This window comes from Megalobrama amblycephala, linkage group LG3 (assembly GCF_018812025.1).
Source record: "Megalobrama amblycephala isolate DHTTF-2021 linkage group LG3, ASM1881202v1, whole genome shotgun sequence".
Lineage (NCBI taxonomy): Eukaryota > Metazoa > Chordata > Actinopteri > Cypriniformes > Xenocyprididae > Megalobrama > Megalobrama amblycephala.
In genome coordinates, this window is record NC_063046.1 from 21,218,721 (window position 1) to 21,246,610 (window position 27,890).

The 27,890-nt window shown below is 38.9% G+C and overlaps 1 protein-coding gene and 1 long non-coding RNA gene across 3 annotated transcripts; one reads left to right on the forward strand and one right to left on the reverse strand.

The window, feature by feature from the left end:
- Nucleotides 1-951: 951 nt before the first annotated feature.
- Nucleotides 952-4,247, reverse strand: irx5a (iroquois homeobox 5a). The gene is made up of 3 exons (XM_048184623.1): nucleotides 3,697-4,247; nucleotides 2,300-2,705; nucleotides 952-1,763 (listed from the first exon to the last, which is right to left on the reverse strand). Exons 1-3 carry the CDS (start codon nucleotides 3,937-3,939, stop codon nucleotides 1,072-1,074), a joined length of 1,341 nt encoding a protein of 446 aa, XP_048040580.1. The 5' UTR covers nucleotides 3,940-4,247; the 3' UTR covers nucleotides 952-1,071.
- A 174-nt stretch (nucleotides 4,248-4,421) lies between these two features.
- On the forward strand, nucleotides 4,422-27,290 carry LOC125264837. Of its 2 annotated transcripts, XR_007184133.1 has the most exons (6): nucleotides 4,422-4,681; nucleotides 6,273-6,372; nucleotides 9,606-9,735; nucleotides 23,949-24,095; nucleotides 26,053-26,824; nucleotides 26,953-27,290. It is a non-coding gene; the product is annotated as an uncharacterized LOC125264837 (long non-coding RNA). The 2 variants fall into 2 exon arrangements; XR_007184132.1 differs by lacking the exon at nucleotides 4,422-4,681 and having other exon boundaries at nucleotides 4,693-6,372.
- Nucleotides 27,291-27,890: the final 600 nt, after the last annotated feature.

The following is a 27,890-nucleotide window of genomic DNA, read 5'->3' on the forward strand; positions in this document are numbered from 1 at the left end:
AAGGGACAGGCCATGCCAGGGGGACATTTGCTTGTCACGGCACCTTGGCTACACTCTTGAAAGCCATCAGCGTCTATAATCCAAAGCACTATTAAGCCTATCCTACCATTTAATGATATAACAGAGCAGTATGCTCCCAGACCAACTCCGCATCGCCGCGCGCCTCTAACCACTTTGCCACGCCTAGGAAATAGTAATGAGGTCTAAATTTGGCATAAAATCGAACTCATTACTGGAGTTCGCCACCTGATTGCTTTGCATATAACACGACGCGGTTGGAATGTAATTGGGTTAAATGACTGCTCGACACTTTTGCCGGTGTTGTCATATCAATATTCATCCGTCGAGCCATCTCTCTGTTTGCGAAAGAGAGACGAGCATTGCCCCGACAGAAGGCTATCGGGGAAAAAAAAAACTTCCGAAAAAAAAAAAAAAAAAAAAAAAAAAAAAACTTAACAGCATCGAACCGACAAATAAAGCCTCGTCTTCATATGGCTCTTCCCAAACCGCCTGAGTTTCACCGCCTCTGCTTGTTTTTAGAGGTAAATCCTTAAACAGTAGGCTATATATACCTGCTAATTCCAAGTATTATCACGCTGCTTTTACTCCAAGGCATTTCAGCGTCTAGCAATGATACTTGTCCTTGTCATGATGTAATTTATCTTCAAGCAAAATAATATCGCTTTAAATTGTGCAGCTATCAAATTCTCATTCACATGCATGCAAATTCCCAAATCAGTCGCTGCACACATTTTCTTTTCCATAATTTACTTCAAAGATAGTGTATTGTCCATTTTAAATACAAAATGCTACATTAAATATACATATTAGTCTTTAATACAAATAGACTCAGGCGGCTGCAGCGTTTAAGACAATTCTTAGAAGTTACATCCTCTTGATTAACAATTCAGAAACTAAGATTTTGAGGATAAGCATTTACTCAGAAAATAATTGTCCTCGGATTTTTTTATTTTTATTTCTTTTTTAATCAGAATTCGTCTTCTTTTGCTTCTTCTTTAAACAACCACAAATAATAAATAAATGTCCGTGTGATTGGCGATGAATCCGGTATTAAATGTTTGACATACCTTTCTTTAGCTCATAAGGTGAGTCTTTACAAAGATCTACCTGTGTTTGGCTTCTTACTTTGCTCTCTCTTACCAGAGCCTCGGCTCTGTTTAAAACAGTCTGGCTTAATCCATTGAAATGTGCCGTTGAGCTGGTGTTGGTGCCGTGGCTGCTGTGGAGGTGTCCGAAAGTGCTATAGTTCGTGTAGCCCGGATAAAAAGGGGACGTGTAGTAAATAGGCCGAGAAAGGACCGTGTTATTAGGGAGAGGGCACTGAGGGGAGGAACGGCTCGGCGAGGCAGCGCTGGCTATGACTGTGCTTTGACCCAGCCCCGCGGCCTGTGGTGCCTCACTGCTCCCTTTGCACCTGTCCGAAGACGTGGCGATCTCGGCCAGAGACCAGAGTTTGGGTTTGGGCGCCGAAGGGGGAGAATGAATAACAGACGTTACGTTGCTGTTCCCCGTGCTTGCGGCGTGGCCCGGTTCTGAGGGCTTTTCTTGCGTAATGAGATCATTCCCTCTCTGTAGGACTGGGGGAGAGGAGGTGGTGGGTTTCGCTTGCTCGGCGAGCAAATCCGTCCGCTCCTCTGTGTCTTTTAATTCCGAGTCTGTCAAAGGTGGATCAAGATCTTTAGCATGAGTCTCGTCTTTAAATCTGTCGCATGGTATCTCCCCTGGGTTGATAAGTTTATGATCTGAAAGCAAAAAAATAAATAAATAGATTTGATTAAGCAAGACCGGTAGACAATGACATGATGTACAGTTTTTTAAGATGAGACAGATATAACATGCACATTTTAAACTGTTGTATATGCCTGGTTTTACAGTAAAAAAAAAAAAAAAAAAAAATCATTCAGTTCATTTACCTATTTCCGTGCAAAGTTGCTTAATATCTGACATTTATATAATAATAATAATTATTATTATTATTAATTAAGAAATTATTATTATTATTATTATTATTATAAAGAGGCTTGTGTTATTATAGCTATAAATGAGATGCCGTGCGCCAGCTGTGTCCTTATTATGCAGCTCGAGATAAATGAAGTGCAAAACACCATACGTCACGAGCAATTCTCAGTCCATAAGAAGTCAAATTAGAGGAGTTCAAGGTGATTATTATTTAAAGCAATTCTCCCATTATAAATAATATACCACCATTAACCAGCAATCAATTTTGCGCCCGGAGTGGAAACGACTGCGATGAAAAATTGATGATTTTTCCACAGACCTGCCTCTGTGTCTGTGGAGTCTCCCTTGTCCGTGGGCTTGTTTGGCTCGTCGTCGTCGTTTTTCTCTAAATCAATGTTTTCGTCCTCTTCCTCGTCCTCGCTCCGGTTCCGTGGGGTCCAGGTCATCTTGTTCTCCTTCTTTAGCCTCCTTCTGGCGTTGGCGAACCAGGTGGACACTTGAGTGAGGGTCATTTTAGTGATTATGGCCAGCATGATCTTCTCGCCTTTGGTGGGGTACGGGTTTTTCCGGTGCTCGTTAAGCCAAGCTTTCAAAGTGGCTGTGGCGTCCCGGGTAGCATTCTTGCGGTAAGCTGGGTCTCCATACGGGTACGAGCCCAAGGGAGCAGCGTAAGGATGATACCCTATAGATCCGGCCATGCCTGTCGTGTGGTCATACGGGGAACTCTGCAAGGAGCCAAACCAATTGTTTTATTAGCAAAATATCACTTTATGGACAGCTGCGCACAATGTAGGATCGGTTACAGATCACTTACGCAAACACACCATAAACAAACACTACGCACACACATGCAAGCCACATGACAGGTACACACTTTAAATCTAATTAATCAAAATAGTAAAGCGCAAGGCCGCAGGGCCACCGATTCTATCGTTTAATTTTTTCCAGCAAGAATGATTGTGAGATGCAATTTCACAACGTTCTCTCCAAAATCCTCCCTCTTTGTTAGCGTTCATAAATCTTTATTTGACAGTGATACTGACTTTTGACAATGTTTATGTTCAGATTAGCCAGCTAATTAGAAGTTGCAGCTTTATGTTGGGTCATCTGACAGTGTTGTAGCTACAAGCATTGACCAGCGCTGGCCTACGTGCACGTAATTCACATTTAAATAGCCGGTAAAACATGTTTCCTTTGAGCCTATTTGACTAAATACACTGTTAAGACAATTGGGGAGCAACTGATAATTTATTCCTTTTGATATCAAAAATATTACTCGGAACCGAGGAAATCGTGTTGCCATAAATAAACACAAATATATATATTCATTAAAAACGTGAAATTATGTTTGTATGTTTTTTTTTGTTTGTTTGTTTTTTTTTTTTTTTCTGTTTGCATTTATTGGATTCGAAATTAACTGATTCATTTACCGTGTAGAGAAAATATCAAAGTCTATTTGTTGTGATGTTTATTTTTAGAACAATTTCTGGTTGTTTTAAAATGTTGTGCTGCAATATGTATTATTTAAAGTGTCACGAAACCCAACCAAATTCCGCGAATGCATATTTGATTGTTAAAACCGCAGATCTTGCGCAAATGATTACAGTGTGTCTCGTTCTTGCAACAGAATGTGCATTACTACGAAGCATAACAATTTACCCGCCCAACTTTCCAGAAGTAGGAAAATAAACAGGACCGTGAATATAGCGCACTCACCACATAAGAAGTGAAAGTGGCGGCGGCGGCCGCATCAGCACTGTACGGGAGATGGGAATTGTAGCCTGGCGAGGCGCTGGTGAACGCTGTAGATCCGGCATAGGGAGCGAAAGCTGAGCCAGAGGAAGATCTCCCTAGCTCCTCTGTCCGGGGTCCCGATATCACGCTTGTACTGTAGGCAGGACACGAATAGAGTGCCAAAGAGGCGGATGGCTGATACAAGTAGCCCTGAGGGTACGCCATGGTGAAGATCCAAATATAAGCTTCTCACTTGAGTTCTTCTCCCTCAAACTCTCACGCGCTCTCCGCGCTCGCTCATAGAGTTCCGAGTAAACAGACCTCCGTCCCGTCCTCCTCACGTTGATAGCAGTGATGGAAATTAAAGAGGACGACGAATGCATAGACTTCACACTCGTTAATCAGTCGTTGTCAGACTCACACGCGGATTTTCGAGGCGCTCTCTCACCCTCTGCGCGCGCTGTGACTCTCATGCCGAGCGCGCGGGACAAGTTTTTTGCTCTCGGATGGGGCTTTGCTTCGGAGAGTGTCCTGCCAGGATGCTAAGTTGGAAATTGAGGATTCTGACGCCTACTATGAGCCTCTCGCTCCTCCTCTCGGGGTGTAGTCATCGAAGGCAAGGCAAACTGGAGCTGGGTTACAGCAGCCCAGCCTGAATCGATTCTCTCTCTCTCTCTCTCTCTCTCTCTCTCTCTCTCTCTCTCTCTCTCTCTCTCTCTCTCTACACTCGTACCCTGGCACTCACTAACAATCTCCCCCGCTATCCCCCTATTTTTGTCTCTAACAAGCCTCATTGCCTTAGACTGAGCAGCTCCAGCCCCAGGATGGCGGTCTCATGCGAGCCAGTACATCAACTTCAACTTTCCTCATTTTCTAAATACACGAAGCCTTCATTTTCACACACGATTAATAACAAATGGACTGTTATCTTCATGGGACGGCTTGCTAATACGACAGGACGCTACAAGTACTGTTTGCAGTTCTTTATCCTCCTTGGTTTGTGTGTTCTCGGCGTTCATTTTAAGCTTGTAGAAATGTATTTTATTTTTTTTTCTCCCAAAAATGTGCGACAGTCGGTGATCCGTCGTCATCGTGCCTTAAGTCAGCTGAACACGGACCCGTTTTGACGTTGCATTCAAACTGACTTGCGTTTGGGGGAGGTAATAATATTACCTCATTGTATAAATTTACGGCTTAAAAAATTAAACACAATCGTTTTCGCAAACCTGTTTTTTCTTCAATTTTACAGAAACAATGCGGCGAAAGTGAGTGAGTGCGCGCTTAGATCAAATCTCAGTGGTAAGAAAGTGAAGAAGTAACTTTTGACAGGTGTTAACTGATTTGTCCGCTAGACAGTTTTCGCCTTAGATCCCGGAACAAACCAGATCTTCTTCTCCTTTACACCAAAGCCCCAAGCGCAGACAGATTAAGACCATATGAACCACGGCAAATCCACCACGACCAGGGGCTCTAAGCCCTTTGATTCAAACAGATATATTCCTCTGCGGCGGAGGATATCCTCATGTTTTTTGTTCTATTTGCTTGCAGATATTGTGTGTGTCTAGCCTAACAATGGATATATATCATAAACATTTAATTTAGGTAAATATACCTAAATGCATTTAAGATAAAACTGATTTTATTTTTATTTACTGTACATATCATCACAACAATCATTAGCCTAAAAGTAAGATTAATGTAATGCAATGTTTATCATAATTTAATTTCATAATTTAAGTGCACATACACACAAACAAATAATTTAAAATGGTGAAAGTGGCCGAAGAGTAGATTTAGCCTACTAGGCTAAATCTACAAAATGTCCTTTACGCATATTACAAACTGCAGGTGAACTGATAAATAGGCCTGCGTCCGATGTTGATGATTAATAAAAAAGCAAAAACTAAACAAACAAAAACATAAGTGGTGGCTGAGGAACTTTACGCAGGAGTCAGTGAACTGGCTCACTTGTTAAAGTCTCTCTGAGCCGAAAGGGATCGCTGTAGGCGCTGCTACAGAGTGTGGGCATGAGGTCACGTGTTACTGCACTCTCAAGAGTAAAGAATGATGACGCTCAAACTCAGTGGACCAATGCTAAGTTCAAAGCAAAACAAACTGAAGACATGCGAAATTGTCGACTGTGATAGTGAAGACGTTTTTATTAATTCTGCACCACCCGTGAGTGTAGCCTATATAAATAAACGAAATACAGTAGAGGAAACTGAACGAGAATGACATATGAGTAGCCCACTTATTTCAATTCACAAGGAAAAAAATAAATAAATAGCCATACACGTTTTCATTGTCATTTTACATTTTGAATCGATTACATATAAAAGAAAATAATGCATAGGCTATGCCATATAAAATCCCTAACCTCATTAACCACCCCGCTTTTTTCTTACTTTCTTTTTTCTGAAACAGTGGAAGTGGCCATTTGCACAGTCACATTTAAATAGCATATCGGTTTCCAAGGATACCCAGGAGTAGCATTTAAATGACGTCAATATTCATTGATAGAGTATTATCGGCAGTAATGAGTTCCTCTTCACCAATAGGATTCGATAAGCAGTCTGTTTAGCCATAGTGGAGGGGTGAATGAAAGAAAGCATGGAAAGAGAAAGGCAGCAGTCACATTCTTCACGCGCTGGCAGAAAGGTAGGAAACTGCTTATTCAACTTAAATGACATTATCTATAAATTAAGCCTTATCAAAGCAGTCGTGTGAGTTGACGGACAACAGCACTTTTGAACATGATGTTTTAGCAAAGGGGGTCTTATACTATTGAAATAGTTCGTGTCTTATTCCCAATATGCTCCCGTGAACTCCCAGACTGGACGGCAAGGGGAGGTGTAGGCTTATGTTAGGATATGTGCTCTCACTGATGTATCAGTTCTGCTTGTTTTATGACGGACGCTTATGTTTCTAATTATGAATGTTTGTAATATGACGAGGCGTGCAGATATGCAAGAGTCTGAATCTTTGCACAATAATGCAATATGTCAAACGAAATATAACAGAGACGACCAAAAAAAAAAAAAAAAAAAAAAAAGTATGGGGTAGGGGTGAGGTATTTCAAGTGGTGCTTTTCCACCAAAATGCCTGGGGGAAACGACATAATTTAATTTGGATTTAGAAACTATTATTAGAAAGCATTATCTATTGTAGCAGACTAATTGCTTCTCGCGTTCGCGCGCAGAATGGGCTGGTTAAACAAAGTTAGTTAACGCGAAGTGCGTGACAGGTTTCCTCGAGGCACAAGGTTAGGCGTGTCTCTCCCGACAGCAATGGGCAGCCGGTAACGTGTACCTCTCTCTCTGTCCCCCTCAAACGGATTTTAGCCACTTCAAATCTGCCCTAAACCGATTAGTTGACGCCAAATATTCTTTGATGTATTAGCTAAGGGGTTTTGCCACTTGGAAGCCAATTGAAATTCTAAACAGTCCGCTGCTAATGCTTTGGGGAGATCCGTAGCGAATAATGGATGTGATTTATTTTTGACCTTGCCATTTTCATGAAATGATTAAACACATGTGCACAAGTAAACCCTATCCCCCAAGCAGCAATGCAACATAATAATCATAATGCATATTATTATTATTATTGCAATAAACAACAAAATAAACGTTTATATTGATATTCTATTTATTAAATCCCCTATTACACATTATGCGAGTAGTATGATACACTTTACACCTCAGTGTAAATTTGAAATAATAAAATAACTATTTTATTCATCATTAATTTTTAATTTATTTTACTAAGTTTGTGCTTTTTTGATGCTTTGAAACAACTTAATTCTTACCAAAACTACGTGTCAACTATGGCGTGCAGGTGTTCACTCATAATGTTGCTTGTAATGGAGTGCTTCTAACCATGATCCAAATATCTATGCAAGCAGGGCACAAAATAAAAATGGGCAACGCTGATCCCTTGAAAGAGCAATCTAAATCTGTCAGTACTCTATAGGTTTGCTGAAGACCTTTTATTGAAACCACCTAGATTGTTGATGCAGGAGCTCATTTATTTTAAACATGATTACTCTGGTATTTCTTCTGCCCTCTTGGAACAGGTGTGAAAATACCATGAGGGAGTTCTAGCAGATTTAATCGACTTGCTGATTCTCATCATGATAGCCTTTACCACCCCAGTCAATTTTAAAGTCTTCATATGGCAGAGATAGACTGGGTCCCTGAGTCCCCCGGCTGTGGCTCCATATTCCCGGTAGTCTTCCTCACAGGCCCCTGGTGACTGACAGGCCGTTAGCCAGGCTAAACGATGTGATGATGAGCTTTTTATGAGAATGGATTTAGAATTGAGAGATTTCAGACAAAGATTGTGTGCATTTTTCTCTCTCGTTCTTTATGTCTCTCTCTCTCATCTCCCTCCCCCGTCTCTCTCTCTTTTCCCTGCTAGCCGGCTAGATTATGATTGATTTGGTTGAAATGGATTGTAGGAAACAGACATTGATTTTTCAATGACTTCTCACCAAAAAATATTTAAAGTTGTATCCACAACGTCGGAATCTCAGTATCCAACATTCTCTCTCTTCTCTGCGTCGTTCTTTGCTCTGGAGCGAGAAAGCACCATAATGCAGTCGAGTCAACGATGAGACAAATGACCTGTAATGTTATTTTGAAATGAGTCAGTAAGCTGAGGGACTAAAGGAGTATTGATTGAGCCTAATGAGGATTGAGTGTTGGGAAAACAAGCTTTTCAGGGTTTTGCCGACGCATCTCTTATCAGCACACAACGATACAATGCACTCTCAGTACTACTGCAGATGCCTGTGTCTTGTAGGGCTTATTTGCTGTCTTATAATATTAAATCAGACACCAGCAGCCTGTATGTGCATGCATGTAAACACATGATCAAATAGCTGCAGGAAAACATTGTTACTAAAAGCTCATCTGACAACATATTTTGTGAATGAATGAAAGAGCCTTCATGTGCATATTTTAATAGACTTTTTTTAAAGTTATGGATATACAAAGAGTTAGACAGCAGCTGTTTTACTCAAGGACTGGTATTGCAGCCATTGAAACAGAACTAAAATGATTGGTAAATCTCCACAACAGTTTTTAAGCAGAATTTTATTAGCTTTGTGTGCAATGACAGAATTAAACTTGTCAACTTCTAAATCTGATATTAGTAGAAGCATCCTTGGCAGATCTTGATATGGATTTATGCATAATTTAGAGTCTTTACATTGACAAACTTTAATAATGTTAGATGATTTATTTGATTTTAAGTATGGTTTAAATATATGTCATTTCTGCTTAGGATGAATTCTACAGGTTGTTTTTTATATCTAAGATTCTTAGATTACTCCACACTAGAGGTTTACAGACAGTTAATCAACTGCTGTAGAACAAAGTATCTTGTTCTATATTTATAGAATATATACACATATGTACATCATATAAACATTTTTACAAGGCTTTCTTAAATGCCTCACTGAGACTTAAACTCTTAGCAGACCCTGATCTGTTAAAATGCCCTTTAATTGGTGTGAGAAAACAAGCAGCCACAGTTGTTTTATATCTGACTGCAGTTGCAGTGTCAGTGCCATGCTAAAATGACCTCCAGAGGATTACAGTAAATGTAATTAAACTTCTTTTTCTCTAACCCTCTTTGCCTTTTTTATTAATTCCGGTACTGTAAGATGTTGGCAAAAATGCTACTTTAATTTGTATGTTGTTTTACTCGAACTAAATGTACCATAAACTTTAATAATGGAAGGTCAAGTTGTTGAAAATCAACGGTAAAAAATATTTTAGAAATGTTTACCTGGAGTGTTTTTACATAAAGTCCCAAACTGCTTTATGCCACTGCTGTAGCATCCTTGTTTTGCTATAATCACATAATTTGGTACACTCTTTCATCCACAGATCATTCTCTTTTTAAGAGAAGCTCTCCTGCTGTCCCATTGGTCAGGGTTGTGCCACGCCCATGTCCATCCAGACAGTTCATTCCCGGGCTTGAGGTTCGAGCGAGTCGTTTAGAGGCCCCCGGTTGCAGGTAATCAGCTGAAGCTGCTGCATAATTCTTAGGAGTTGTGTTCTGCTCTCCTCTTCCGTGAGCAGCGGCGTGTTGTTGTTTTGTTTTCTCTGAGCAGCTCTTTGATGCCATATCCTTTTACAGTTGCTCAATCCCAGCAGCCATGTTTCATAAACATCCAACGGAAAACATCCTGTGCATTTGAAATGTAGATGGCTTTCTCTGCCTGCCTCTCTGCATACCGTACTTGCCCTCTTACATTTTCTCTCCATCTCTTTCTCGCAGCAGAGGTGTTGGGTTTCTCTCCACTACCTTTGATACGTTCGAACAGCTACCCGATCGAGCCTCTGCGTTTTGGGTGTCAGGTGTAATGCGCGGCAACAACAATGCGAGCGAGACCTCATTCCCCATTTGCTCCTCATTAGGATGAGATCACTGAGGTGCCAGATCCAAATTAGCTGTTTGTTATGTTGTGATTGCACATGATATGGCCTCTCGTAATATATCAGGCAAGCTCAGGAGAATGCCAACCAGTCGCAGTACTAACATACATTCTAATGGAGTTGTTGGTTATTTTGAAGTTTAATGGTTTATTGAGGCTATATTCCTTGAATGGTAATTGTATAGAAATCATATGTGTTAAAAGAGATTTAAATTTCCCCACACCTGGCCAGGTGATTGAGCGCATTTTGCTCTAGGCATCTGTCTATATGCCTCTGAGGTACTTCACCAATGTGTTTGTGTGCGTCTATTTCCCAATCGTAGCATTCAAGAATTTGACTTTTGTTGCTTGGGGCCCAGGCATTATTTGCTGATGATCTTTTTGCATAACCCTCTTCCTTCCCTCTCTTCTCCCTCAGGGAGGATGTATTTTAGTGTGACACACTGGTATCTACGGGTGTGCTCACCTTTCATTTCCCATAAGCATCTGTAGCCCAGAGAAATGTGGTTCCACCCTCGCAATAAAAATATAGCAGTGAGATCAAAGAGCTGCTCATCTCACTCTCAAGTCCCATCACTACAAAACCAGGAAGATGTCACCAGACCTCCACTGTTACTCATATTAGACTCTACTTAAGGAGATACAGTAGTTCACCCGGAAAGGACAATTCTGTCTTTGTGTAAGGCCCGTTTACACCAAGAACAATAACTATAGCAACAACGATAAAGATATAGTTCTAAAAACAGTTCTAAATATAAAAGAATAGCAGTCCACACCATAACTATAACGATAACGGCACAGAGAAACAATATCACTGGAATAAGAACGATAAAAACATTGATAGCCAATGAGAATCCATCCTGTTTTAAAGAGCTTGAGCATTTAAAGCGCTAGACGACATAACAGCAATGTGCTCAGAATAAACAGAACAATATTGTCTGCTAATATAGTTATTGTTAAAGTTATCATCCTTGGTGTGAAATGGCCTTTATTCACTCCCATGTCATTCCAAACCAGTATGACTTTCTTTCTTCTGCGGAACACAAAAAAATATATATATTTTGAAGATTTTTTATTTTTTTTTAATCCATAGAATGAAAGTCTATAGGATCCATTGTTCTTATTGTATGGACAAATAAAAGATACTGAGACATGTTAAATAATGACTGATTTTTCTTTTTTTGGGGGGGTGAAATATCTTTTAAAGTATAGGCATCTCAATTTTATGATTGAGCTGACGAATAAGAATTTCAGAATCTTTTTTTTTTATGATTGAAGGGTATCAGTGTTTTACTACTCAATTAATTTTTCATTTCAATGAGCAGTACTGTTTTTTTTAGTATTATAATAATTAAGCACAGCAACCCACTATCAAAACATGCTCGTCGTCTCAGACATATTTGTTTCCCTGTAGCCTGTTAATGAAGGCAAAGGAGCAGTGTGTGTGCAGACAGTGTAACCCATGAAGTGTGTCTCTATGCAGATGAGATGCTCTTCAGACAACATCAGTGTGTGAGCAGCACACCGTGTAATGACTAGCAGAAGCCTCGGTTCTCATAGCTTAACATGGCGCACTCACCACGCAGGTATATTTGCCAACGCTAGGAGAATCTGTTGAAAAACAGAGGCTTCGTCTGAATATTTTGAGTGAGGGGTAAGGAGGGAAAGTTAAGAGGGCCGTCCATGCGGGAGACAGTAGAGGTGCATGGAGGTGAAGGCTGTGCTTCCGTCCTTGAGGGAGCCCATTTAAAAAGCGCTTTGAAAGTGAAGCTAGACAGCACCAGGAGTCACCTCGCTGACTGGTGCTGCGAGCAAGAGAGAAAGATTGAGGTGGTTGGGAGGGATGGTTTTCCACATGAAACATCTTGTGTTTTCATAGGCCAAATTTCCTGTTGTAAATATTCACCGAATGCTCGTTTTCCTTACCTTTCCTTCTGTGTGTTCCTTTTGTGTGTGTTTTTCTTTCTCTCACACAGGTCCTGGTGGAGAGAGAGAGGGAGTGGGAGGGAGACAGAGCTAGAGAGAGGACGAGGGAAAGCCCATAATGCTGTAATGCCCATTAGCGAGATTTCACGCACTCTCTCTGATCTGACTCGCTGACAGAAGCCTCTAAGAGACTATAATGAGAATGTTTGGCAGGATTCTGGATGTGTGCGTGTGTGTGTGTGTGTGTGTGTGTGTGTGTTGTATCAGTGTCTAGGTGAATGCAGTTTTTATGTGCACCACTCATCAGCTGTGACAGAAAATATTTGATATGATTCATGCACCCACACATATTCCCCTCACACATTATTATTCTTTGACATTTTTCTTTGTACATTTTTCAAAAGTCAAACACATTAAGGCTGATTTTAGGGATATACACTGAAATTATGGACAAAATCAATAAGCCGATATTTATTTTTGTGTTATTTCTGATAATCGTTAAATATTAAAATTCTGTACTATTTAATAATTAAAAATAAAATAAAATAATTTAATTAAAATAAATGCTACATGGGAATTTAGTCATCACAACACAATGTACACTGTGTATTTATTATATTTATTTTGAGATCTCCTGATTACATTTAACTGCGTTATTAAATTATTAGTGTTTTTATCAATAGATGATGGCAACGGTAATCTAAGTATTAAAAAAGCTGGAAATGAATATCTAAATACAACTAAAAGGAATCAAATTGCCTGTGAATAGATCTAGACCACCCTATACTCATTAACATTTTTAACATGTTTAAACCCTGCGTCAGATTGCTGTCAAAGCGACATGCCTGTCCTTATTATGAAATATTAACAGTCTACTCCTTTTAATTCGTTAAGTGGCAAAAATGACTAAAAACACCCATCCGCTGCTTTCTCCCTCTCTCTCACATGCTCTCTCATTTTATTTTACACAAATTAGCTTTGGTCCTGGAGGGCAAAATGACAAGAGGTTACTGGAAGACTATGTGTTTAATTAATTGAAAAATGCTCAAATTGCTTTTACAGTTGTTATTGGAGGTGAAAAAATGGAATCCATGTTGCCAGTACTCAGGCATAATTAGCTCCTGGGGGAGTTGGATATTTAGCATTAGCAATGTTGCTGCACTTAGGACACAAATTTCTATTTTGATAATGAAGGGCCTGGGCTGTAGTTGAGGACAGCTGTAGTTTGAGAGGGTGGGGGTGTTGAGAGTTTCTCTGCAAAGGAGAGAGACACCCTGTCTGCTCTCTCTCTCTCTCTCTCTCTCTCTGTGTGTATGTGTGTCTGTGAAATGGCAGCAAGGGCTCCCATGGGTCACACATTACCCAAAGTATTTAAGTTTCCAATTAAACTGAGAACCAGCTAACACTGCAACAAGCTTGGAATGAGCCAATGAGATTCCACGCTCATCTCATGGAAACTGGCCCATAGAAGAGGAGGAAAGGATGAAGGATGTGGATAACATAGGAGAAAATCCTTTGTTTATTCAGACTTTAACTTTATTTAGACTACTTTTTTTTTTCAGTACGGAGATGGTTGGGAGGGAGAGGAGGCAAGAGGGAGTGTGAAGAGAAAGAGAGAAGGGAGAATACAAGACTTTAATGATCTGCTGTGGAGAATCAGTGTGGAGTCCTTGGAGACTGCTGGGCTAGTTTGAAGCAGCATGGTCTCATTTGGTTTGGACTGAGTGTGGCAGTCCAACTGAGCTCTTATACCATGCTGTCTAAATGCCTGCCTGCTACTGCCTGTGTGTGTGTGTGTGTGTGTGTGTGGATTACATACAGGACGTGTGAAAGAATAAGTCTGCTCTTTTAAGTTCCCTTGTTAAACCATAATTTTCACCATCAATTAAATGTTCCCCTTGTGTTTAATAGTCATTTCTCTCTTTCTCTATCACTTGTGTTTGGCAGTACAGAAAGTGCTCATACAAACAATTGCTATTCCTTTTTGTTAGGCTAAACTCACTTTTGTCAAAACATAGCTTTTTTTCTACAATTGGACAATTAGAATCTACAAAAACAGCAATTCAGTGTTTTGCAAATAACAATCAGCATGCAAAGACTCTCTTTCAGTTGATTTCAATACAGGCGAAGCAAGAATTACACAGTACATTACTAAGCATAAATAATATGCATAGCAAATACAATTTGGGGTCAATTATTTGTTTTGTTTTTTTAACTATTTTTTAACTGTGTCTGCTATCTAGGAATAATATTTTCACTGATATTGTTGTAATGCATTTGTGTAAGTAATGTACCTGTGATACCTTAAAATGATTCCTACAGAGTCTGTAGTTTCACTGTAAAATGCTGGTATGTGATATAGCTGTGCAGGTAAACCTCTCTCCCCTGGCCTCAATAGGCATGCTGGCGTCTGACACTGGGGTTGAGGTCTTTAACCTTCTCGTTAGAGCGCCCGACTCCCATGCCGACTATTGCTAGCTTGAGCCCTGACCAGTTATGCATATAATATTTTTGTAGTCTGTGAGTATTCTTTCAGAAAGTATTTGTCAAAAGAAATGGTTTGGTTCTGAAAATAATAAATATTAATTAAAAAAAAAAAAATGTTTCCACAATAACTTTTATACAGGTTTTTTTCCCCCCTTTCCCTGTAAAGATGCCTAAGCAGTGAAGACCATGAAATAACTCTGTCCCTTCCTTGAGCAGGAAGTTAAAGGAAAAAATCTGTCAACATGTGCTTTGTTGTTGTATTTAATAGTAATAATAATAATATAGGAAATAAAATATGGAATAAATATGGCAATAAAACAGATCACGATTATATAATTGAGATGTCTATATGCCTATAAGGGATATTTCACCCAGAAGTAAACAGTGTCACTATTTACTCCCCCTTATGCCGTTCCAAACCTATGACTTTCTTTCTTCTGTGGAACATAAACGATATCTTATTGATATGAATGTTGATAGCCAAAGCATTTTGATGGCTATCTTGACAGATTGTATTGAAGAAATAAAACAAACACTGAGACATTTTTTAAAATATCAATTTGATATTTCTTCTTTCAGCAGAAGAAAGAAAGTCGTAGAATGACACGAGGGTGAGTAAATAATGAAAATCTTTACGAACTATCCCTTTAATGGAGAAATAGTTAAATGACTGTCCTTTTACATCCTAGACACCATGCCCATTGTACAGAAAATATGCTAATTGGGGCAATGGGAGAAACTGAGACAAGGGGTTATTTAATTTCCCAGGGTGCATTGGGCTTAGCAGAGATGACAGAGAGGCTGAGGCAGAGTGTAACGGGAGCTTCACCGCAGCAGCCCTGCTCTGGGCTTCCAACCGACAGAGGAGCACCGTGAGAAAGAGAGACGGAGAGAGAGAGAAAGAGAAAGAGAAGGAAAGTAGACCTCTGAGCTGCGACTCTTGTTCTGTAAAGCGCACATCATTAAATGATATAATGTTACTGTCAGTTTGTCATGCAATAGTGTCAACGAAAAACTTTACAAGACTGGTGCCAAAAATTAAGAGATCGAGAGCGAGAGACAAACAGGACCTTGCCAATCATTCATCATTGTCTCACGTCCTCTCTCTCCTCTCTTCACAGACTTGCTCTTTTTGTGTGCGCTACCCAGAATTCTTTGTGACATTTGTTGTGTGAAGATTACTCACTGGCCCGTAGCCTAGTGTAGCACAACAGTGATGGTTTTAAAGACACAGAGTTGGAGCTGTCCCAGCCTCGACACCTCACCCACAAACTGTGCCTCCTGTCAACCCCCACGGGCACCTATTGTGGTGAATCAGTGACCGTGCCATTCCTTCTTTCTGCTCTTCACCAACAAATGATAAACTAAATGGAAAAAAAGACAGAATGGAATGAAGAAGAAAAGAAGATCCAGAGCATGTTGCCTTTTGGCTGGAGTCGTTCAAGACAATGCAAGTGCTGGACCATCATTTTCAAATGCACTGAACAAATGCAATAGACCAGAGTACTGACAGCTTCAGTCAAACAAACAATTCATTATTGTATTTTTTGCAACACCCTGGTTGAATGAAAATGGATGTCATGTTTTAATAGAAGAGCAACATAGTAATACCAGCTCTAGAATTAATAAATAAATTGTATACAATAAATTTAAATACATTTATACGACAATAAATATACAGATTTAAAAATAATAATGTATTCTGAATTTATTTTATAATATATATTTTCAATTTATTAAAAAAAATATATTGCAAATATAGCATAAAACGGTAGATATTTTGTTTATTCTGTTTTTCAGTATACAGTAAAATATTTTTTCTCCTTGACATAAAAGCTGATATAACCAAGAATAGGTTTTGTTTGAATGGCTTAGTCTGCATCGGACAGTATGACAAACTCGAAAAACTGAAAAATTGATGATTTTCACTGTAATCCGGTGATAAACTCATGTTCCAGGATATGGAATTAAAATATAGATGTTTAGTGACATTATTTTATATTATTTTCGATCACTCTTGCCATACAGAATAAAGAAAGAAGCAGTCAAATGAGTTTACCGTTTCTCATCTGGTCTAAATCTGTTGTAAACCTGTGGCTGGCTTGGGTGGTCTTGATCGTTTACAGTAAAGTGAGGTTATTTTGTGTGTGTTTGCTGAATAAATGACCAAGCACAGCTGTTTTAGCACTTAGCTAATTTTGTTCCGGACAGAGAGTGTGTTTGCATGGGTGTGTATGTGGTTGTGCGTTTGTTAACTCTTGACCTGCTCACACTGATCGAACAGTTGGATGGATATTTTGCCTCTGTCCCACACATTCATGCGGATCAAGGCATTGAATGCAAAGGTCAACAACACTGAACAGATATAACATGCGTGAAAACAGTTAAAGTTACATCTCAGATACACCTAAACAACAGCTCTTTCAAGCAACAAATAAGAAAAGGAATTGTTTGATTGTAGTGCGATGCTACGGATGTGTGTTTTTTTGTGTGTGTTTGTTTACTTCGATCAGGCATAACATTATGACTACCTTCCTAATATTGTGTTGGTCCCACTTTTGCTGCCAAAACAGCCCTGACCCATCGAGGCATGGACTCCACTGATGGTGTGCTGAGGTATCTGGCACCAAGATGTTAGCAGCAGATCCTTTAAGTATTGTAAGTTGCGAGGTGGGGCCTCCATGGATCGGACTTGTTTGTTCAGCACATCCGACAGATGCTCGATTGGATTGAGATCTGGGGAATTTGGAGGCCAAGTCAACACCTCAAATTCATTGATGTGCTCCTCAATCCATTCCTGAACCATTTTGGCTTTGTGGCAGGGCGCATTATCCTGCTGAAAGAGGCCACAGCCACCATGGAATACCATTTCCATTAAAGGGTGTACATGGTCTGCAACAATGCTTAGGTAGGTGGTACGTGTCAAAGTAACATCCACATGGATGGCAGGACCCAAGGTTTCCCAGCAGAACATTGCCCAAAGCATCACACTTAGTGCATCATAGTGCATCCTGGTGCCATGTGTTTCCCAGGTAAGCGACACACCCGGCCATCCACGTGATGTAAAAGAAAACGTGATTCATCAGACCAGGCCACCTTCTGATACTCTGATAGTTCTGATGCTCATGTGCCCACTGTTGGTGATTTCGGCGGTGGACAGGGGTCAGCATGGGCATCCTGACTGGTCTGCGGCTATGCAGCCCCATACGCAACAAACTGCGATGCACTGTGTATTCTGACACCTTTCTATCAGAACAAGCATTAACTTCTTGAGCAATATGAGCTACAGTAGCTCGTCTGTTGGATCGGACCACATGGGCCAGCCTTCGCTCCCCACGTGCATCAATGAGCCTTGGCCGTCCATGACCCTGTCGCTGGGTCACTACTGTTCCTTCCTTGGACCACTTTTGGTAGATACTGACACTGCAGACCGGGAACACCCCACAAGAGTTGCAGTTTTGGAGATGCTCTGACCCAGTTGTCTAGACATCACAATTTTGCCCTCTCTCAAATCCTTACACTTGCCCATTTTTCCTGCTTCTAACACATCAACTTTGAGGACAAAATGTTCACTTGCTGCCTAATATATGCCACCCACTAACAGGTGCCATGATGAAGAGATAATCAGTGTTATTCACTTAACCTGTCAGTGGTCATAATGTTATGTTCATGTTTTGAATCAAGTGTGTGCGTCTGTTTTTTTTTTTTATTTCTCCCCCGCTGTATGTCCTGAGTAGGATCCTTTAATCAGCTGATTGATGGATCCGCCTGTCTTCATTGGATTGGATGCCACTGATTGTGGCAGGTTTAAAACCATCTCCTCCACTCTTCTCCGGGCCGGTCGCCCTTCCCCTGTCTCCCCACCAGCCGCCAGACCAACTATGTTATTTTCATACGGTTGTTATATATTTTAAGCAGTGTTGGTGTTCTTTGTAGGGGTGACCTGCCCTTTTCTCTTGTGTGATAACATTCACTCTGTTTTTGTAGTTAGGTTAATTAATTGGAATTTTTTCTTTGATCTCGTGAGTTTTGACTATTTTTGTTTGCATTTTGCGCTGTGGGTCACCCTGAAGTCTATACACCCACTGGTATTTTCTTTTGTTACTCTGAAGCTCTCAACTTTATATCTTTTCCAACATCTTAATAAAATGTTTATCAGAGCTGTTTTTGTTTATGTGGATATATTTTCTTCTCAGTCTGACGACTGGGCGGGGATTCTTGCATGTTTCATTTTCCTTTTCTTTTTATTTATTGCGACTTATCCCTAGATGGACGTAATAGTGAACACTTGTCACTGTTTGGCAAGGGCATGGCCTGGCAGCGAGGACTGCAGGGGGATGGGGATGTGTATCTGCTGTCTCTGTGTTAAAAAGATTGTGCGTTTGAGTGTCGCTGCTAGACCAAGTGAGAAGAGGATGGCTAAAAAGCATTTTTGTGCTGGGTAGTTACTTCAGGTGAAAGTGAAACACTTGATGGGGAAAAATTGTGATCACAAATCTACAGGGTGAGTGACAGACAATAGCTGCTGTAAAATTCTCTCACATCTCAGCTGCTCTGTATTCATGGCTGCTGTCTACTTTGTGACCCTCTCTCTCTCTTTTTCCACATCCTCTCAACTCAATCTCTTTCAACCTCTTTAGTGCTTCCCTTTCTTCCTGGAATTTTTGTTGTATTTTTCCCCCTCTGTCTAAACTCTCTGATCAGGTGGGTTTGAGAAAGAACATCACCTGACAACACACTCCTTTCTCTCCTTTATCCAGCCTAACATTTCAGATGTCATTTTCAGCCTGTTGTTGGAGTACTCAGTCTTAGTCAGTCTAGCATATCGACACAGGATGATCTCTCTGTTTTAGAATTAAACTCAAAGATTCTTGGAAAATTTAAGCATTTGTTTGATATATCACTGTGATTAACAGTAACTCATATCAGCGCTTTATTCTTATCACTGCTCATTTAAGAAAAACAGTTTATTGATAACTGTTGTTGTTTTGTCCAAATCAGTCACTCAGTGTTTCTGTATGTAAATCGATATGTGCACTAAAAGCATTGTGTGAAAGCTGCAAGCAGGTGTTGTTTGTCACTGTTGGTTTGGTTCTGGCAGATTTAGGCTCTTATCTTCCCGAATCTGTGTCATCTAATTTCTGTGGGAATTGTTTTGACAAAACAGGTTAGCATAAGGTGGGAGATGTCAGACAAAACAAAGACTCTTTCAATTTGTGTGCGTACGTGTGTGCATTTGCGTGTTTGTGTGTCTGTCTCTCCATGGGAAACATGTGTCAGTCATCCGCAAGGTGTTACACTGGATATGACATCATGGCCCTCTAGGGCTTGTGCTGGGAAGACGAGTTGTTTGATTCTGTGTAAAAGAACAGAGTCTGGAGCTAACTGTGAAGATCTGCTTCTATCTCAGCTGTTGTAAATGTCTTGCTAACACAAATACAGCTCACAGGTGCATGTCAAAACAAATGTACAGCCTTTTTGTTCCTGTTTACGGGTCTTGAATAAAAGCACATGAGCTCTGCGGCATCTAATTGGTAATGTGTTTTATTAGGCTGCATGATTACGCAGATAATTGAGATTCAGTATGTTTACTTGTTACACGGTTTTCTAGAGTACTCAATTCTGATTGGTCAGTCGTGCCATCCAGCGTGATACTTCTTAATATTCACCGTCATATTAACTCACAAACCTTTAATGTTTTAGCAGTATTGTTCAATTTGAATTTCAATTTCTTTCTTTTGACAACTGTGTCTGAATAGTTGGAACAACATTTTGGGGGAATTCTGTTTGTTTTTATGTAGTTTCAAATAATTCACATTTCTTAGTATTTGTGACTTAAATGGTCACAAAAACTTAAGTATGTAGTTGTTTTTTTTTTTTTTTTACCACATTCAAAAATAACTTATGGATATTATACATAAATAATTTTACTGTAATATTTAATATAATATATATAATATAATAATATATTTATGAAAGTATCACTCCACAATACAATAGCAAAATATATAAGTATAGTATGTTTATGTTACATTAATCAATGTCTAGCACACCTTCCTAAGGAAAGGATATGGACCAGAAGACATTGCAATTACTATAATGATATTTAGACAGACATAAAGAAGTTCCAAATCTATACTTGTGCTCTTATTAAAGTTATTTTGCCATTCATGTAAATAAACATGTGCAAACAACATACTTGCTCTTGTGAATTTATTTTGATGTTAATTACATTTACGAGCTGTTAATACCGCGTGGTTTACATGTTGATGCCAAACAAGAGAAAACGTATCTCAAACCCGTTGCACACCGTTTCCAGGAAACATGTCGTTCAACCAGGAAACCGTAGCAAAACGTTGCGCACCGATTTGAGCTTGAATGTGCCCCTGATCTGCGTTTGAAATGCAGATTTTCTGTCATCAGATTGGCCAGTTTGAACTGTTCTTGTCTGAGCAGGTCATGTGATTGGCTGTGCAGTGTGCTGTGGGTTGGTGCGAGGCTCAAGCGGTGTAGACAGGCAGATTGATGTGGGGCGGGTAAAGGCTAAGGGAACAAGACTGCAGGCCTTTGAAGTCCTGCAGGAGGGGAGTAAATTGATATATCAATTTAAGCTGCGGTGCCTATTAGAGGAGCTCCAGTCAGGTTAATGTGATAGTCCTAGCATTACCCTTCCAAACCCTTTCAGCCCTGCCCCAGTGCCCTACTCACAACACACACACACCAACAGTACCTGCCAACCAGTGGCTGCAACAGGGCGTAAATAAAGCAGAGGAACAGTCGACCATCTTTCTCTTTTTCTGTCTCTCACTGTGGGTGATTTAAAATCCCCGTTGCCCTTCTAATAGCCTGGTAGGATCAGAGTAAGAGGGGTTCCTTTAAAGTGGGAGACAGTGTAAGGAGTGTTGGAGAAGTTTAGGGGTGCTTTTAGTTAGGACCCTTGTGATGTAGCCAAGACATTCCTTACATGTGAACTTTGGAGACCCTCATACTAAATAGTGGCTGATCGAAACTGCTCATTCTTTGCGTGCACACACAAGCGCAGACTATCGCTCCTCATTCCTCGCACATTCACCCTGAGGTGAGACAGGGATCATTCATATTTAACAGCATGCAGACACACATTTACATTAAAAATGCAGAGTGGTGTCTTTTTAATCCAGACACTGCTATATTTATTATTAAACCTTTGTCTTTGGGGTCAGATCACAAGATTTTGGTTGTCCGTCAACATTACTGCTCACTCAATCAGACGAACTGTTCTGTCACTCTGCTGTATATCTAGTTGATTCACCTTGCTTTTCCATACAAATATCTCTCACCAGATTGTCTGAAGATTTCTATTCTCTTTGAAGATTAGTAAGGTACCAGATGTGTGGTATATATATAAGACTGACAGAGACTATAGACTTGTTCTAGAAAGAAGTATTGAAATTTTATTTTATTTTAACTTATTTTATATTTTATTTTATATTTTTTATTATTTTTCTTTCTTTCTTTTTTTATTATTTATTATTTTCTTTGAAGATTAGTAAGGTTCCAGACATGTGATCTCAATATAAATAAAAGACTGACAGAGACTATAGACTTGTTCTATAAAGAAAAATAGAAATGTTTTTTTTTTTACCAGCTAAAGACTGACAGAGACTAAAGTTTTTTTTTTTTTTTTACTACATTTAAAAAAAATAATAATATTATCTAAATCTTTACAGATTTTTAACCTTCCATTTTGGGCATTTTCAAATTCAATGGATTTAATATAATTTACACAGAATTTAAATCAGGTATTTATATCATATCACTACATACGCATATAAGGCATCAGAAGCTTCAAATTTTTTGTGTTTGAGATTATATTTAATAAACGGTGATTGGAAAAGCAAGTCAGCCATTTTAAAAACCCCTGACCAGCCCATCCAAAAATCTGATTTGTGCTCGCAGGGTGTGACGCATATCATCTGCTTCCTTTTATCCTGCTTGTGCAGACCTGCAGTGGAGGCCTGTGAGAGGACATGGGTTTGATTTAAAAAGTCCATGTGCAGATTCTTTCTCTCTCTGCCTCAAAACATGGACTTCCTGTCCTTTTGATTTAGTTCTATAAAATAATCTTTTCATTATAATCTATTTATATTTTTGAGTGGAACCACAGTTGTATGTTGATACAAATCAATGTTCTCGGAAAAAGGAATCTGCTTGCATTGCTGTTGCATTTTGTAATGCACTACAGACACAGATTTGTGGTATTTTGGGAATTGCGGCCCTCGTGTCTTTAACCTTGCAGTTTGACTTGTTCATCTTCAAAAACGCACCTCTTGATTAGTTTATTGGGCTGTTTCTCTGGATTTCTTTTTGGTTTTTGAGTGCAGCTGAACATACTCTCAAATATGTGTCCTGGTAATTTTCCATTTGAATTTCAATGTGAATTTTCCATGTGAATTATTTACTTGACTTTTCCTCTTTTTGTTAAGACAGCATCATTTAATAATATAAATATAAATAAAATAATGTAAATGTTATTTGTTCACTTAATAGCAGATCACACTGGCTGTGGGTTTGGGAAAATGTAACAGACACAAAGACGCTCTTCGAGGCCAGTTCTTGAAGTGGTGGCGAGGGGCTCTTTGATGGGTCCGCTTCGGTGTGCACTGGAGCCTTTCGCATATATATGGAATTTTTGAATATCTAAACCATTATTTAGCATCTAAATCAGTTCTGCCTGTCTGACTGATGGACAATTTGAGCGTGACCCACGTCTCCTTGTGTGTGACCTATACTGTCCACATTCTTGTGTACGTATTTGGATGTTTGGGCTCTTTTCTCTGACACACTCTTACCATTTTAACATGTTTTTTTGGGGAGGCATTCATGAAATATGTATGCATGGATGATGGCTTTTACATAGCTATGTGTACAATTACTGGAGTGACCCTGCAATTCTTATTGCTTAGCTTTGTCATGAAGCCACTGAATTCATTGAATGCTTATATTTGCATTTTTTTTGTCTTTTAATAATGAATTAACAGATGAAATGATGTCAATGTTATATTTAAAACATTCAAAATGGCCTTTAAATACATTAATGTTACATTAATAAATGCGTATTTGCAAGTTGCAAGTCTTTATAGACCATATATCATAGGATCTTCATCCATTCTGATGATTGATATTATAATGAAGCTCTGAATCACTTTGATTGGTGACAGATGCATGTGATTGTGATCAATATACACCTCACAGTCAGATGGCCTGCAGGATCTGTGTAGAATAACGCTTTTCTCTGGAGCTCTGCATGTAAACACAATGATTTTCTATTAGTATGCATTTTTATTACTGTGTAAATGGACTCATTGTCTCTCTCTTTCTCTTTCTTCCTCACCTGTAGAGAACACACCGATTGCCAGAGCTATTTAACACCAAGACTCAGATTCAAGCTTGTGGAGGTGCACTTGGGAGCCCTAGATGAGCATTTAATTTTCAGACTATATGTGTGAGCCAAGAGAAGAGCGAGTTTGATGGACTCCATTACCCAGTAAGAGTTTGCATGTTTGTGTGCGCTTGCATGAAGGTGTTTATGTGTGTGATATAGACTCCATTACCCATGAACCCGCATGTTTACTCAGCTGTACTGCTGTTAAATACATTCCTTCAGTTTCCATCACCTGCTCCACCTGTTCAGTACTTCTGTGCAAATACACACGCACAAACGCACACACGCGTATAGACAGAATCTGCAGCACACTGTAATTGGCTGCAGATAGAATGTACAGTGATGCTGATAGCATGACCAGATTTAACACCACACACATATACAAAGGTGTGCAAAATATATGTAGATGTAATATAGTGTTAGATAAGACTTATTTAAATGCATCTGAATTTATTTTGTTTATCTATATATACAGTACTGTGCAAAAGTCTTAGGCACGTCAGTATTTTCACCCCCAAAAAAGGTTTTAAGCCAGTTATTTATATTTTTTGCTGTAGTGTGTCAGTAGGAAATATCCATTTCCAAATATTAATTTTGCCATTAATTTTAACAATCCAGCGAGATTTTTGAATGCACAATAAGTCTGACAACAGATCTGATCTCGCCATCATCAAATCCGTCTGCGATTACATGAAGAAACAGATGAAACTGAGACAAACCAAATCCAGAAGAACTGTGGCCATGTCTCCAAGACGCTTGAAGAACCTGCCTGCAAAGCTACCTGATAAACAATGCATTAGTGTACCTGGACAAGATCTGTTTTAAATGTAAAGGGTGGACACACCAAATATTGATTTGATTTAGTTCATAGAAGTTAATTGATAAATAAAATCTATTTATGACAGTATTTTTGAGAGCATCCTCACTTTACAGCATTTTTACAAAAGTGCCTAAAACTCTTCACAGTACTGTATCTTTGCAGGCAGGTTTCTTCAAGCGTCTTGGAGACGGCCACAGTTCTTCTGGATTTAGTTTGTAAATATTTATATTATTATTAATTATATACTATTATAATCATCATTTAAATAAAATGTTTATTTTTTTATTATTTTTTTTTTTTATTTGTTCTTTGGAGACATATTCAGGTAGAGGTAATTTTCCCTTATCCACTTGAAGACAAAGTTAGAAATATTTGACATGTTAGATGAAAGAAACAATGTGCACTTCATACTGTGGCTTTTGCACTCTGCCTACGCAGCGTCAAAGAGCGTTTGTGTTCTGTATCCATAACCTCTGTTTGACTGCTGATACACATAAATATCACCTGATGTCTGAGAGCAGTTTTTCTTGTCAAAATGAAAAAAATAACAAGTTGGACTGTGTTTCGTACTCTGTGACTCATTACCCCAGTTAGAGAGACTGGGTGTCAGTATATCACCCTGAGAGCTCCATCACCTGACCTCAAACTAGGACCCCCACATACCTCTGTGTGTGTGAGAGAGAATGTGGTTTATGACCTCTGAGAGGGATCTAAAGACCTCTGAGAGTGTATGTGAGTTATGGTTGGACCCAGTGGTTCCTGGTGTGTAAGTGTGTGTGTGTGCAAGTGCAAATGAGTTATGGCAGGGTCCAGTGGCCGCTCTGATGAAGGGGGCGTCCAAATTTATGGTTGTGCCAAGTTCACTACTTTGACTGGGATAGAGAGCAGACCCCTAACTAGAGAGAGAGAAAGACTGACACCCCTCCAGTTACACTCTTGTTTTATGTGTGTGTGTGTGTGTGTGTGTGTGTGTGTGTTTATGTGTCATCTATTTCCTGCTATGAAATATATATTTGCCTATTAAAACTGCTTTTTGGGGTTCAAAATTGTTTTTTAAATAAATGTAATTTTTTTTTTTTAGCAAATTTGAAATTAAATGTAAAATTTTTGACATTACTGATATAGTTAGTTATTTATTTGACATAATTATTTAGCTCTTTTTATGGGGATTGTCATGTTACTCTTGTGTTTCAGCACTCCTGCAGCAGTCTGTAATGATGTTTTCTATTTCTGTTTCAGAGCAATTCTCACATAGACATGGACCACTAATGGGCATATCTATATTGGGATGTTTTGTATTGGACTACCAAAGTATCTACGTGTGTGTGTGTGTGTGTGTGTGTGTGTGTGTGTGTGTGTGCTGTTTGTTTGAGGGCTCTTGGGAATAGAGAGTGAGGGAAACAGTGAATAAATAGCACACACAGCTAGCCTCCCTCCTGTGTCTCATCACTCAGATCTGATTGCAACATAAACATGGCGTCTCAATCCAGACTGCCCTTTCTAAACGATTTTTCACACAGCCAAACAAAGGGCTAGTGAAAGCGTAATGACCTACACATCAAAACACTCGCATGCACAAACACACACACAAGCTGAGCGGGCTCAAAGCGGACCTCCTTGAGAGCTGACACGTTTTACAATGATGGCAAGACTACACACTCATGAATATACAAGCCCCTATCAATTAATAATGAATTAAACATGCTTTGTTAGAAGCATGAAGGGCTAGTCTGGACCCACACCGAAGAGCGATAAACAAGAAAAGAATAACTAATTTGTGCACTTTATTGTAAGTCACTTAGATGTAAATGGAGAGATGTGAGGTAAATGTTCATTTCATTTTTATTTCTAATTAATTGCGTTTGCCTTATTCGATTCCTCAGCGAGTTGATTTTTTTTTCTTTTCTTTTTTTTCCCACCAATCACCTGTTGATACCTGGTATGATGACATCACACCGGACCCTTCCAGGGCGTCTCCTTTATCGGTTAGGAGACATCTGGTAACTCAATGGTGGGGATTTTTAGATGAGTCCAGGCAGCTCTACATTAGAAGCTAAAAATAGAATTCAGTCTTCTGAAGTTGTGCCACAGGAAGACAGTAAACCCTTTCATTCTTTCCACCCCCTTTTTTTTAAACAGTCAACAAATCCGTCATATCTGGAGAACAGGTGGCACTTCCTCTGTGTCCCACAGTGTTGAAACTCAACTTAACATTTCTTAACATCACAGAGATGCTGCTAACGCTCCACGTGCCCTGTGCTGTATTTTTAGAAAGGAGAGCTGCGCTTTTCTTGGAAAACTGACTGAAGAGATTTACTAGGATGAAAATGAGGATGACTACGGTCAGATGAGTTAACTATGAAAGCCAAATCTGAGCTGGATCTCTGTTTCTATGCCTTTGTTGTTGTGGTTGTTCTTATTTTATTTATTTTTATTTTTTTATTTTTATGTATTTCTGATTTTTTCCTTTTAGAAAATTAATAATCAAGTTATAAAATTAATAATAATAATAATAATAATAATAATAATAATAATAGAGTATTAATAATAATAATTTAAAAATTAGAAAATGAATAATATGAATAGGTAATTATTTTTTATTATTTTAATTGATTGTTGCAGTGAATTCATGTTTTATTAAAAATTATCTTAATTTCTGTTGTTGTTGTTGTTGTTTTAATTCATTAATTGTTGCTATTAATTCTTTTATTATTATCATTGATATAATATTAATAAGTGTTATTTTTTGTTAATTGACGCTAGCAATTAATGTTTTATAATAATAATAATACATATTATTGATATAATTTAAAAAAATATATATTTATATATAGCGCTTGTTAGTAAAATAGCAGTGATAGTTTAATTTTTCTAACCATTAGATCTAATAGGTCAGCTTTAATGACCTTTAGCTGTTTTATAAACTTTAATATTTGTGCGTGTGTGTGTGTGTGTGTGTGTGTGTGTGTGTGTGTGTGTGTGTGTGATGTGGATGTGTATTTAATGTTTAAGCCTGGTGTCCCTCTCCCCTGTGATTGCAGTAAAAATACCAATTAACCCAAACCAATTAGTGCGGC